The sequence below is a fragment of the Protobothrops mucrosquamatus genome, unplaced genomic scaffold, assembly GCF_001527695.2.
Source record: "Protobothrops mucrosquamatus isolate PMUCROS unplaced genomic scaffold, P.Mucros_1.0 scaffold85, whole genome shotgun sequence".
In the NCBI taxonomy this organism is placed as follows: Eukaryota; Metazoa; Chordata; class Lepidosauria; order Squamata; family Viperidae; genus Protobothrops; species Protobothrops mucrosquamatus.
In genome coordinates, this window is record NW_015386462.1 from 623,757 (window position 1) to 637,651 (window position 13,895).

Genomic DNA, 13,895 nt, shown 5'->3' on the forward strand with positions numbered 1-13,895 from the left:
ATTCTCCCTAACAAGGATAATTGTAACTTTTTCCACTCCTCTAAATCCTTTTGAATTTTTACCCATAACTTATCATAATTATTTTTATACAGTTTGACATTAGAGGCTGTAATATAAACACCCAAATATTTCACCTTTTTCACTATTTCAAAACCAGTTGAATTACTTAAAGTCTCTTTATCTTTCATTGACATATTTTAACTAATATTTTAGTCTTATTATTATTTACTTTAAATCCAGAAACTTTCCCATACTGAGTCAAAATCTGTATCAAATTTCTTGCTGAGTCAATCGGTTGAGATAGAGTGAAAACCAGATCATCAGCAAACGCTCTAAGCTTATAGTCATTCTTGTCCAAAGTTATTCCTTTTATAACCGATGATTCTCGAACCTTAATTAATAAAATCTCCAAAGTCGGGTTCTGGGGTATCTTGATGACATCCTGATATACAGCACGAATATGACTGATCATATAAAGCTGGTGAGAGAAGTGTTAAAGAAACCATTGAATGCCAAGCTTTATGTCAAACTGTCAAAATGTGAATTTCACCAGACCCGATTAGATTATCTTGGCTATAGAATTTCCAACGAGGGCATTGAAATAGACCCAGCCAAAGTGAAAGCTGTAATTGAATGGCAGCCCCCAAAGACTCGCAAACAGCTCCAGAGCTTCCTAGGTTTTGCCAATTTCTACTGTCAATTCATCCCCTCCTTTGCCGAGATTGCCCTACCTCTTACAGAACTACTCAAAACAGGCAAAGGAGGAGGGAAGCCGTGATTGGACCAACCATTAGCATTGACTATGAGCTGTCAAATCACTTTTGAGAATTTAAAAAGACTGTTTGCTGTTGAACCGGTCCTAAAGCACCCCTGCCCAGGGGAGCCCTTTGTAATTCAGGCCAACACCAGCGACATGGCTGTCGGAGCTGTATTACTGCAAAAGAACCAAGTGGGGCCTTGCAACCCTGCACCCACACCTTGAAAAAATTTACTGAGAGCGAAAGGAGGTGGGCAATCTGGGAAAAGGAGGCTTTTGCAATCAGATGGGCTATATTAAACTGGTAACACTATCTAGAAGGGAGCAAGGTGCCTTTTGAAGTATGGACAGATCACAAAAATCTAGAAGCACTGAAAACTCCCCGCAAATTGTCCCTGAAACAAGTGCGTTGGGCACAGTACTTTAACCGTTTTAACTTCACTCTAAAGTACATTCCGGGAGGGAAAAACTTCCTAGCTGATGCTCTATCCAGACTACCCCAGTACAAAAACCAGCGCGAAGAGGTTAACGAGGCAATTATCTCCAATCCACAAACTGCTGCTCAACTCTCGCCTCACAGAGCCCCTAATCCTGATGACCCTGGTGCCAAGAAAATAAAACAAGAGCTCCTCACCGATCAATGATTCAATGACAATCAAACCTCCCTAACATGCAGGGATGGTTTGGCTTACAAGGGGAAATTGTACTTGCCAGAAGTCCTCCATCTTAATGCTCTCAAACACAGCCATGACGTAAAACAGGCTGGACACTTTGGATATTTAAAAACTCTACATCTCATCCGCCGGCAGTTCTGGTGGCCGGGGTTAAAACGGGATGTGGAAAATTATGTCAGGAGTTGTACTGTATGTGCCACCATGAAAAGAATTTCAGGGAAACCCCCTGGGTTATTGCAGCCGGTGGCAGACCCTTCTCAACCAGGGGAAGAAATTGCTATGGACTTTATAGTAGACCTACCTGAAAGTAGAGGAAATACAGTCATCTGGACCTGTTTTCAAAGCAGGCTCACTTCATTGCCTGCAAAGGACTCCCGTCTGCCCAACGACTGACTAAACTGTTCTTGAAACATATCTACCGGCTGCATGGCGCCCCTAAACAAATAATTTCGGACAGGGTGGTGCAGTTCACAGCTAGGTTTTGGAGGAGCTTTCTTAAATTAATTGAATCATCTCAAGGTCTATCATCTGCTTTTCACCCATCTACTAATGGGGTGCGGAATCTGCTAACCAGATGGTGGAGCAATATCTCAGATGCTATGTTTCCTACCAACAAACCAACTGGACCGACCTCCTCCCTTTTGCAGAAGTGGCTTACAACAACTCTGTTCACAGCAGCACTGGCTTCATACCTTTCAGAGTAGCCACAGGAAAAGAGTTCAACCTGAATACCCTCAAGCGCCCTCCGCTTCTCAGACACTTGATCAATGGGTGAGGGGGTGGGAAGAAGTTTGGAAAGCCACGAAAACTGCTTTAAAAAAGACTTCTGAGACTTATAAAAAGCAGGCAGATAAAAAGAGGGCTCCTCAAAGAACATTCCAAGTTGGGGAAAAAGTTTATCTGTAACTAAATATTTACACCTCAAATTACACAGCAAGAAATTAGGACCGAAATTCTTGGGGCCTTTCCCCATCATAAAGTTCATTAACCCAGCCACATAGAATTAAAACTCCCTAGGCCACGGGTCGGCAACCCGCGGCTCCGGAGCCGCATGCGGCTCTTTGAGCCCTCTCCTGCGGCTCCGGAGCCTCCTCCCCCTCCCCTCCCCCCTTCTTCCTCCTGCTCCCCCAGGCCTCACTCCCGGCTGGGCCGGCGGGGGCATTGCTCCCTGGGCCGTCCCCAGGCCGCCGAGCCGGCTATGCGTCTCCCCAGGCTGGGCCGGGCGGCAGTCCCGGCTGGGGCGGCAGCAGGAGGGCATTGCTTCCTGGACCGTCCCTGGGCAGCTGAGCCGGCCACGCATCTCTGCGGGCCGGGTTGAGCAGCAGTCCTGGCTGGGGCGGCGGCGGCATCGCTCCCTGGGCTGTCCCCAGGCCGCCAGGCCAACTATGCATCTCCCCAGGCCGGGCCGGGCGGCAGTCCCGGCTGGAGTGGTGGCAGGAGGGCATTGCTTCCTGGGCCGTTCCCGGGCAGCTGAACCGGTCACGCATCTCCGCAGGCCGGGCTGAGCAGCAGTCCTGGCTGGGGCTGTGGCAGCAGTGATGGGGGCATCACTTCCTGGGCCGTCCCCAGGTCGCCAAGCCGGCCACGCGTCTCCCCGGGCTGGGCTGGACACATCGCTTCCAGGGCCGTTACCGGGCCGTTCCCCGGGTAGCAGACGGCCATGCGTCTCCGTGGGCCGGGCCGTGCAGCAGTCCTGGCTGGGGCGGTGGCGGGGGCATCGCTCCCTGGGCCGTCCCCGGGCCGCCGAGCTGACCACGTGTCTGCTCAGGCCGTGCAGCAGTCCTCGCTGGGGTGGCTACGGTGGGGGCATCGCTCCCTGGGCCGTCCCCAGGCCGGCGAGCTGGCTACACATCTCCCCAGGCCGGGCCGGGTGGCAGGGTGGCATTGCTTCCTGCACCGTCCCTGGGCCGCTCCCCGGGCAGCCGACCCAGCCATATGTCTCCCTGAGCCGGGCCGGGCGGCAGCAGAGAGGCATTGCTTCCTGGGCCATCCCCGGGCTGTTCCCTAGGCAGCCGAGCTCGCCACGCATTTTCCCGGGCCAGTCCGTGGTGTCCCGGGTGCCTTTCAGCGCCTTCTACTGCCTCCTGCTCCCTTCCCCTCCCTGCCCCTTCGGCGCCGTCTGCCTTTCGTTCTCTCTCTCTCCTCATCTGGAGAGAGAGGGGGGGCAGAGGAAAGAGAGAGAGAGGGTGACTTGTTCGGGCGAAGAACCAGTGGGGGAGGGCAAGGCAAAGTAAGTCAAAAGCACTTCGTGCTAGCATCTCCCAAGCCCTTGTTATCCCTGCCACAGACTCGACTCATCCACCCTCACTCTCTCCTTTTCTCTCTCTACGGACGAGGCTGCTCGCTTCAAATGGTTGGCTACCGAGGCCCGGGAGCCAGGCAGGCGGACAAGTCTCAACCGCAGCATTTTCTTGTTGCTGTTGTTTTGCGCGCACGCGGCACTGGCTGGGAACAGAGGCAAGCAAGCTCTATGGTTGGAAGTCCCTGCAGCTTGGGAGCCAGGATCTTCCCCCTCTCAGTCCCAAATCCCAAGCAGGATTCACAACATTGGGATTGGAAGTGAGCTGCGAGGAGATGGTCTGTCTCTCTTCCTCCCCTCCTCCCTTCTGCGCCGGCTACTGAGACTCCCTGCTGGGCGCAGTCGGCCTGAAGCGGAGGAGGGTCAGGGGCCTTTCAAAGCGTGACATTGCAACGGAGGGGAGAGCCTTTCAGGAGGGTGCGGATGAACTGTAGTTCTCCAGATATTGCTAACATACAGCGTTTGCCGTCCCGGCAGCAGGATCGATGAGAGGTGCTGGGATTTCTCTTTGTCAGAATGTGGTGAATCCATATTGCCCATCTCTAAGGGAGGAAGTTAAACGATTTGGTAGGTGAATTGGTTCTGTTAGTAAAGGGGGGGAGCTGAAGAGAAAAAGAGGGAGAGAGAGAGGAAAGAGAGAAAGAGGAAAGAGAAAGAGAGAGGAAAGAGAAAGAGAGAGGAAAGAAAGAGAAAGAGAGGAAAGGAAGAAATATAAAAGAAAGGGAGAGGAAAGATAAAGAGGGAGAGGGGGAGAGAGAGGAAAGAGAGGAAAGAAAGGAAAGAAAGGGAGAAAGTGGAAAGAAAGGAAAGAAAGAAAGGGAGAAAGAGAAAAGAGATGAAAAAGGGGGAGGGAGAGGGGGAGAGAGGAAAGAAAGAGAAAAGGAGAAAGAGGAAAGAGGGAGAAAGAGAGGAAAGAAAGAGGAAAGAGAAAGGACGGAAAGAGAGAAAGAGGGAGAAAGAGAAAAGAGAAAGGGAGAGGAAAGAAAGGGAGAGGGAGAGGGGGAGAGAGGAAAGAAAGGAAAGAGGAAAGAAAGAGAAAAGAGAAAGGGAGAGGAAAGAAGGGGAGGGAGAGGAGGAGAGGAAAGAAGGAGAAAGAAGGAGAAAGAGGAAAGAAAGGGAGAAAGGAAAGAGAATGAAAGAAAGAGGGAGAAAGAAAAAGAAAAGAAAGGGAGAGGAAAGAGGGAGGGGGGAGACGGGAAAGAAAGGAAAGGAAAAAAGAGAAAGAGGGAGAAAGAAAAGAAAGAGATGAAAGAAAGGGGGAGGGAGGGGGAGAGGAAAGAAAGAGAAAGAAGGAGAAAGGAAAGAAAGGGAGAAAGGAAAGAGAGAAAGGAAAGAAAGCGAGAAAGAGGGAGAAAGAGAAAAGAGAAAGGGAGAGGGAGGGGGGAGAGGAAAGAAAGAGGAAAGTAAAGTAAAAGAAAGGGAGAAACAGAAAAGAGAAAGGGAGATGAAAGAAAGGGGGAGGGAGAAGGGGAGAGAGGAAAGAAAGAAAGGAGAAAGGAAAGAAAGGGAGAAAGAGGAAAGAAAGGGAGAAAGAGGAAAGAGAAAGAGGAGAGAAAGGGAGAAAGAGAAAAGAGAAAGGGAGATGAAAGAGGGGGAGAGAGGAAAGAAAAAGGAAAGATGAAAGAAAGAAAGGGAGAAAGGAAAGGGGGAAAGAGTAAAGAGAAAGAGGAAGGGAGAAAGGAAGAAAGAGGAAAGAGAAAGGGAGGGAGAGGAAAGAGGGAGAGGAAAGAAAGGGAGAGAGGAAAGGGGGAGAAAAGAGAAAGGAAAGAGGGAGAGAAAAGAGAGAAAGGGGGAAGCGCAAGTGCCTCTCTCTCTCTCTCTCTCTCTCTCTCTCTCTCTCTCTCTCTCTCACTCACTCACTCACTCACTCACTCACACACACACACACACACACACACAGAGTGGGGGAAGAAGACTGGCAGACCAAGGGCAGAAAGAGGGAGGGGGAGGGGGAGAGGGAGGGAGGGACAGAGAGAGAGAGACCCTTTTGACATCTAAAATGAAGATAACACTGCAAATATCCTTTTATATATATATATAATAAAGGTAAAAAAGGATATATGCAGTGTTATCTTCATTTTAGATATCCAAAGGGTTTTGCGGCTCCCTGTGTTTTGTTTTCGGTGGGAAATGGGTCCAAGTGGCTCTTTGAGTATTTTGGGTTGCCTACCCCTGCCCTAGGCTTTTGGGGAGAGTTCACACTGTCTTCCATTGCAGCTTGTTGAAAACTTTTTGGGGCTCTACTTTAAGACCTCCCCCTAAGAAGGCACCCAGCCCCCTCATGGTAGTGGGTCAGACTCACTATGAAGTAAAGCATATTCTTGATTCTAGAATTTTTAAAGAGAAATTGCAGTACCTAGTACAATGGGAGGGATACTCTCTGTCTGAAGCAACTTGGGTGAAAGCTAGTGATGTGAAAGCTGACAGACTCATCAAAAGGTTCTATAGGAAACACCCTAACAAACCGAGAGACAGTCCCTAACATATACTTTTGTTTCCGTTACAGGATCTGTCCTTTTTGTAAGGGGGGCCGGATGTCAGCGCTGCTAATATCGGATGTTCTTGCTTTGACAACATATGGAGATGCAGCAATTTTCCTTCTTGTTTTTCTCTTAGAATTAGAGTTAGAATTAGATGATACTTGGGGGAAGGAGGAGGAATGTTTGTAACTAGTCTGAGAACCATGGTTTTTGAAATAAGAGATGATAAGAAATGGTGGGTTGAAGAACTGGAGGGAAAGCCTGCATTTCAAACTAATTGGAGAATATGATTTATGACCGCTAATTAGAGGAGGGAATTGTGCTTTGATACTATGTGCTCAGGGGAGGGGAATTCAGATTTTGGCTTTGCCTATGTACTTGCTGATGCTATGCTACTCGAATAAAGATTCTTTAAGGCAAACAATGCCTCGAAGTTCTTTGAAGAGTTTCATCTTTCAGAACCATGACAACTGCATGTACATAATAAACTGCTTGAGGAAATAAGATAGGCATATTCAAAGTGTGAATGTAACCAAGTTTATGCAAATGTATGAAGTGGATTCAGATAGAATCAAATCATATAAATAGGAAAGCCTGTTGGCTAAATCTTTTGTCTTTATTTTTTAGTATTATGAGAAATTATACCTTGGTATATATTGGTATCAAGTAAAAATGCTTACATTAATTCTTCCAGGTTGTGACTTTACTGAGTTTGGAAGAAATAAGGCATAAAATTACTATTTCACATTTTATATTATTGTAGGGATTAAGTGAGTACAAAAAAAACTTCAAATGGAAGCAGTCAGAACAGCCTAGATTCTGCAACTCTACACTTGAACAAAAATGCCGATGGGCTGGCCTTCGATCAGATGAGTTTGGTAAGACAAATTAGATATTTTGTGATGTATTTCTTGTGCAAGAAATACTTGCAATAGTTACTGTTTCCACATACTAATTATCCAGATTTCATTAAATAAATTTTATATGCAGTAGGGGTAAACACAGTTTCATGTTTGTGTTTGTGTTCATAATACAGCATTAGATACCATTAAAACACAACAATATTAGATATTAAATTAACTTGCTTCCTGTTAAGACGAAAAGAGAATATACTTAGATATTTGGTCTGAAAAATTAAACATTGTTCATTGTTTGACGTGTATTTGGTAATAGAAAATAGTAAGACAGAAGGTTAATATATTAATAGGTGTTATCCAAACGAAAAGAAGCGTTTCTTTGATGAAATGTTTATTTGTGTTTGTATCTTTCTCTTCTGCATGCATGCAAAAGAAATAGATTGGTGCTCAAATTTTTCAGAATTTTCAGAGTATTTGATATTGCATGTATTACAGGGATCACAAGAGAACCAAATTTTATTTCTAAGAGAAGAGTGCCTTATTATGACACACAAATTTCAAAATCTTTTCAATGGAATGGAGATAATGGCTTGGAGAAAGCTGCGTTATCAGAATTCGAAGTCAGTGAGCCAGTTGAATTGCACAAAACTGACAGCAAGGATGTTGAACTGAATAAGGACCTAATTGAGACATCTGATGCACCCAGGCTTCCTGAAAAACTGCATCTCAGCTCTGCAGGATGTAGATCTGAATCAACTGAAGCACTTGGAAGAAGCAAGAAGTCAGTGCCCCAAACTCCAGTGCATGAAAATAAAGTATTAGCATCTACCAAAAAAGAATTAGGAAAAACAGATCATGGGGTAGGAAGTACAAAAAAAAGTTTGATTTGATGTTGCAAGTTAAAGTTCAGAAATAATTCATTGTAACTATTAATATGGACAAAACAACTTTCCCTGCCTGGGTGTATTCCAGATTCATGAACTTTAATTTGCAGAATTTTCCAGAGAGCCAGAATGGCAATTGCTAAAAGTTTTGGAAATCAGAGTCTACACATCTGGAAGATGCCTAGTTTAGGAAATGTAATCATTACACTAGGAGAGGTGCAAGAATCTTTGGATTCTAACAAAGGATAAAGTAAGCAATCCCCTGAGGGTTTTGAAAAAAAAGGAATGACTTTTACAGAAAGAGGGCTAAAATATCAGGTGATTATAAAAAACCCCCACAAGATTAAATGTATAAATAACACAAGATTCAAAGAAGAAAATTGTCCTACAACTGTTCATTAAGAATTTAATCACATAAATTTAATAGATTTCCCCAAACTCCCATATAAGCAATATAAATTAGCCAAAAGGAAAAAAAAATAATAGAAAAGAAGCAGTTAGGAAAGCTAATGTTGACACATTGGTTTAAAATTTACAGGCATATTGTTTCATTATTCAATTAAATAAATTGCCACTGACTTTATATGATAGCCTAAATATTTCCAGTGCTTCTGCCATGTTAAATCAATGGCAGTTTTAACCACTAATGGTAACAGGTTTAGATTTAAAAAGTATTTTCCATGTTTATGTACAGAATGTTATACTTTGCTTTTATCAGCATTGTCCATCTTAGTGTTGATAATAATAACTTCTGATATTTGACCACAAAAAGAAATGACGTTCTGAATTTATTATTAATATCAACTGTCAGCTGAACAGAGTTCTACAGAGGAGAGCAGGCATAAATATTTCACGCTCAAGAAGCTTCCCTAGAAGTTCTGAGTATCAAAGAGAGTTTGTTTGGAAAACCCCACAGAAGCTTTCTCCAGTCCTTGCAGCAGATCAGGTAACTTTAAGTATTTTAAGAAGTGTTTCCATTTTTTAAAGGTATTGCACAACTTTATATTTTTTAATTTAAAAATAAGCTCAATTTTGCTCAGTGAGGCTTTTTCCAGAGTTCCTTTGTATTAAAGTCTTAATAAAATGTTGTGATACTTATTCATTGCAGATTTAGTATGCAGGACAATGTCTTCATTGGGGGTTTCCCCCGTTATTGTTTGTTGTATTGCATTTTTTGATGTATTACATTGTATGCTAAATACTCTATTTTGTTCCAAATACTGTATAATTGGTATTAGCTAAATGGCTGGATCATTCTGTATCAACTGATTAAGACTTTTCTGCTGTGCAATAATATAGCAGAGATAAAACATCACTAAGTCTCTGTAATTTCAATGGCAAAGTTACTTAGCTTTATTGAAAAAGTAAATTAATGTATTTTATAATCCAAAGTTTATTCACAGATCAAGTCAATCCATTCCTCCATTTAAGTCTCCTGTTATTATCCCTGAAACTGAATATGAAAGGAATTTCAAACCTTCACCCCCTATAAAACAACTGAAGCAATGCTTTCTGGAAGAGAGTGAATGTCCTAGATCTGAATCAATAGAAGTCTCCTGTGGAGAAAAGGTATTGTACTTCATTTATTACATTTTAAAGCATTATGTCCCTTTTCAATTAGCAATTTCTATACTTAGAATTTCTAATTTGGCTGATTCATTTCATATTCCCATCCTGATGATTGCGATACATAAAGACATTAAATGTTTTTAAAATATTTTAATACATAAAAACATTAAATGTTTTTAAAATATTTTTTAAAATATCACAGATTTTTTTTGAAGTTCTTGATATTTCTTGGTCATATATTCATTAAAATGTTAAATATTAATTCAAACATAATTTTAAAATATATTTAAGGCTCAATCTTCATGCCATCAAGCCAAAATTAAAAACATAGTATGAAAGAGATTTACAGATAGAGGTAGGTGATTTGGTATGAATATATAAAGAGAAACACTCATGTTTGTGGGATTCTAGAATATTGAGAATAATATCTTAAGAACCTAAGAGGCAATGAAGTAATAAAAATGTGGTTGATCATAGTTTTGTACAAAGTCAGCTATTGGTAGTCCTTGACTTATGGCCACAATTGAGCCCTAAATTTCTGTTGTTAACCAAGACAGTCATTAAGTGAGTTTTGCCTGATTTTATGAACTTTCTTGCCGTTGTTAAGTGAATCACTGCAATTGTTAAGTTAGTAACATGGTTGTTAAGTGAATCTGGCTTCCCCATTGACTTTGCTTGTCAGAAGGTTTCAAAAGGTAATCACATGACTATAGGACACTGCAGTCATAAATATAAGTCAATTGCCAAGCATCTGAATTTTGATCATGTGACCATGGGATGCTGCAATGGTCGTAAGTGTGAAAAGCAGTAGCTTTTTTCAGTGCCATTGTAACCTTGAACGGTCACTAAACAAATCTTGTAAGTTGAGAACTACCTGTAATATGAAAAACATTATGTATTTAATAATTTGTATTTAGCTCTATTTATTTCTACTCTTATTTTCTGATCATATTTCAATCAAATGCAAATACATATTTTTTCCCAGCAACATAGTATATTCAAATTATTTCTGACAATTATTGAGTTTTTGAAGTTCACAAATATCATACCAAGAACTGTAATCAATAAGTGTTCTGTTGGAAACATTCTACAATAATATTTATATCACATAACATTAAGATTAATCATTACACTTAAAAGTTAGATGTTTAATAAAATATAGTTATATATTTTAATAAATTATAATTTATACAATCAACAAAGTATTTTTGTTATTTTTCGTTAGAATGAAAAAAATAAAACCACTACAAAGACAACAGAAGATTCATCAAATCAAAATGAATTAGAAACAAAGGAGAAAGAACAAAAGCAAAAACAGAAGTTGCTGTGTTCACACAGATGTTTTAAGTAAGTATAAAGTATATCAGAATATTAAATGCCTTGAATTCTCTTTTCACTACACATATAAAATACTAGACCAGATTTGAACAACAGTATATAAATTCCTCCATTATATCTATATTTGTTTAAATAGAGTCAACTTTGAAAATGAGTAGAGAAAGTGTTTTGTATCTCCTGATTATTCGGTCAGTTGAAATGCTTCCCTCCTTCCTTGTGTTTAAGAAATAGGGATTGCTTACTGTCCCCATATGAACTCACAGAGGATTTGGAGATTTCCTGAGTCATCTCTTAGTTTATCTCTCTTAGCAAAGTTTATTCTGTTCATTGATTTCTAAAATAGAAACCCTGTTGATGTAGTGGTTCTGGTTCTGGCCTAAAAACCTGATATTCTTAAGATCTGTATACTGTATCTGTCTTGAAAAATTAATTTCTGTCAAAGACACTCTTCCTACACAAATGTTGTTTGTCTGAATTTCTATTTTATTCTATGTATTACTTTGCTATTTAGCATTCTTATTTTCCTACACAGTTACAAAATAATATTTACACCTTCTTACTTGGAACTGTGTTTTTCTAGGAAAATGAACACAGAATATAGATCGAAATTCTTGTCTCCTAGTCAATACATCTATAAACAAGGAGCCTGGATCCATGTCAGAAAAGATATACCGTATCAAGTGAGTATATGATTTATTTCCAAGAAATTCATTTGAAAGTTTTGATATTGCTTTATCTTTTGAAAGTTGTCCTTTTAATATATGCTATTGTATATTTTATAAATAGTATTGTACAGCAGAAAAATGAAAAATAGAACATTTTTACTGAACATGATAGAACTTAAATACAACATTTAACCAGCAGCTGTTTTGGATCTCTGCTCTTGTTTCTCAGAAATGGCTTTCTCTACTTTTTCAAATAATTACATCTCCCTCATTTGAGGGTTAGGGTTAATCCTTCAAGACAAATTCTCCTTTTCATGGATTAAGGCACTCGAGTCCAACCTTGCCAAACTAGGCTTCTCTTCAGCCTCAGTACTCAAATTGGACTATGACCAAGCAAAAGAAACCTTGTGACAAAGGGTAGAGGACATCAAGAGGCAAGTGGACTTAGGTATAGCTTCGCTGTTTCTGGCTCCAGACTCCATTAGATACGTTGTTATACCTGCCGGTTATCTTAGCCAGTTAGACTCAGTAAACCACCGGAAAGCATTTTCGCTTGTACGGTGCCATGCGTTTCCATTGGCTGTCTTGTATGGCAAGTATAAAAAAACTCTACTGACTGAAAGACTGCTCCCGTGGCTCAGGAGAGGTGGAGACCATTGGACACATACTCCTTCGATGTTCCTTCTGTAGAGCTATTAAAAAAACCCATATCCTCATAATTGATAGGTATTCTGGTCGTTCGGAAAGTATTTATCTCCAGTGGCTGCTTAAGGACGAGCAGGCAGTGATCACGGCGCAGGTGACTAGATTCTGCGCAGCAGCACTGGGGATTTGCCAGAAACATAAATAAATACTTTTAGATCTTTTTAATAATCTTTTATAATTAATTTTATTACATGTTTTTATTCATCATTAGACCATACTCAATGTATTTTTATTATCTGGTCAGTATGATTCAGTTTCTCTGAAGGTAGCTAGGTTTTGTTATACTGTCAGTAAAATTAGACAGACTTTGGTCACCCATTGATTACATTATTAATTGTAATATATTGCTATGTCTTCTTGTGTTCTGTTCCGTTTAGTTTTGTTTTATTTGAACGTTTAATTTTGTATTGGCTCATGGCTGTAATAATAAACATTTGATTTGATTTCAGGTCTAATATTGCAAGGCAGCTCTTTTCACTCAGTTTTGATTGGTAAATGTGCTTTTGTCATTTTGTTGGTTTTATTTTACTTTTTACTTATCTGCATAGAGAACAAGATTGGACTCAGTGACTGAATAGGCAGTTTTGTTTTCAAATATTTCTCCATTAAAAGTTACAGAGGGTTTCCTGAATTAGTTGGAATTGAATTTCTGTAATTAAGAAGACTAAAATAGAGATTAGTTTCATGTGTTACATCTCTTTAATCTTTATTTATGTGCCCAAACTTTGGGATTCTGCTTTTGTTATTGGATAGAGAAAATAATTAGCTTTTAGAGCAAACTGAACAAAACTACTGTCTTTTGCAAGTTCTCTGAATTTTTTCTCATCAACTGGTTTGTTGCTGGGGTTTGTATTTACTGAAAAGATGATGATTCTGAGTTTAGGATCATCCATCTAAAAAGAAGACAAGATAATAAATATTTAAACATAGAGAAAGTTCTTATGTAATGCTGATCTTTTCTAACCTGTCATCCTAGAGTTAATAATTTCAGATGAACCATTTCTAAAGATCTCATGTAAAAGCTATACTCCAAAAAGGGCAGAATCAGAATTCAAGCTTTCTAGCAGGTTCTATAGCAACATGCATTTTTGCTCATTCCCAGTGTTCAAGACTTTCTAACCTTTTCAATAAATGAAAGATAATTCCCTCTCCCAACATAAATAATAATTAATCTTATTTAATTAATAATATAATGACATTTAATGTAAAAACCATAAAATCATACCGGAAATTGATATTTCCTATATTGGAAATTAAATACTTTAGTGCTATACAACTAATCTTAACACTGCTGCTATCCTGTTTTTGATGCTCTTGGGATATCTGTTGGTTTCTGTTACAGTACTGTACTCTTTGGAATTTTTTAAAAATGAGAAATGTCATCACATTTTGAGGAGTAAAGGGAACCACCATCAGCAGCTTCTGAAACAGCTGTCTGAGTCTTGCAAAGGATGGGGCTTATTTAATCAATAATAATAATAATAATAATAATAATAATAATAATAATAATAATAATAATAATAAAGTTGGAAGGGACCTTGGAGGTCATCGAGTCCAACCCCCTGCCCAGGCAGGAACCCTACACCATTTCAGACAGACGGCTGTCCAGTCTCTTCTTAAAAACTTCCAGTGTTGGAGCATTCACCACTTCTGGAGGCAGGTTGTTC

The 13,895-nt window shown here is 40.3% G+C and overlaps 1 protein-coding gene across 1 annotated transcript in view; it reads left to right on the plus strand.

The window, feature by feature from the left end:
* Positions 1 to 13,895, plus strand: part of MDM1 (Mdm1 nuclear protein) — a 34,465-nt gene that overhangs the window by 9,043 nt on the left and 11,527 nt on the right. Inside the window, exons 2-7 of the mRNA XM_029283435.1 lie at positions 6,974 to 7,088; positions 7,563 to 7,927; positions 8,763 to 8,897; positions 9,344 to 9,520; positions 10,746 to 10,867; positions 11,439 to 11,538. Of these exons, the coding sequence (XP_029139268.1) occupies positions 6,974 to 7,088; positions 7,563 to 7,927; positions 8,763 to 8,897; positions 9,344 to 9,520; positions 10,746 to 10,867; positions 11,439 to 11,538 (1,014 nt within the window). The remainder of the gene's footprint in view (positions 1 to 6,973; positions 7,089 to 7,562; positions 7,928 to 8,762; positions 8,898 to 9,343; positions 9,521 to 10,745; positions 10,868 to 11,438; positions 11,539 to 13,895) is intronic.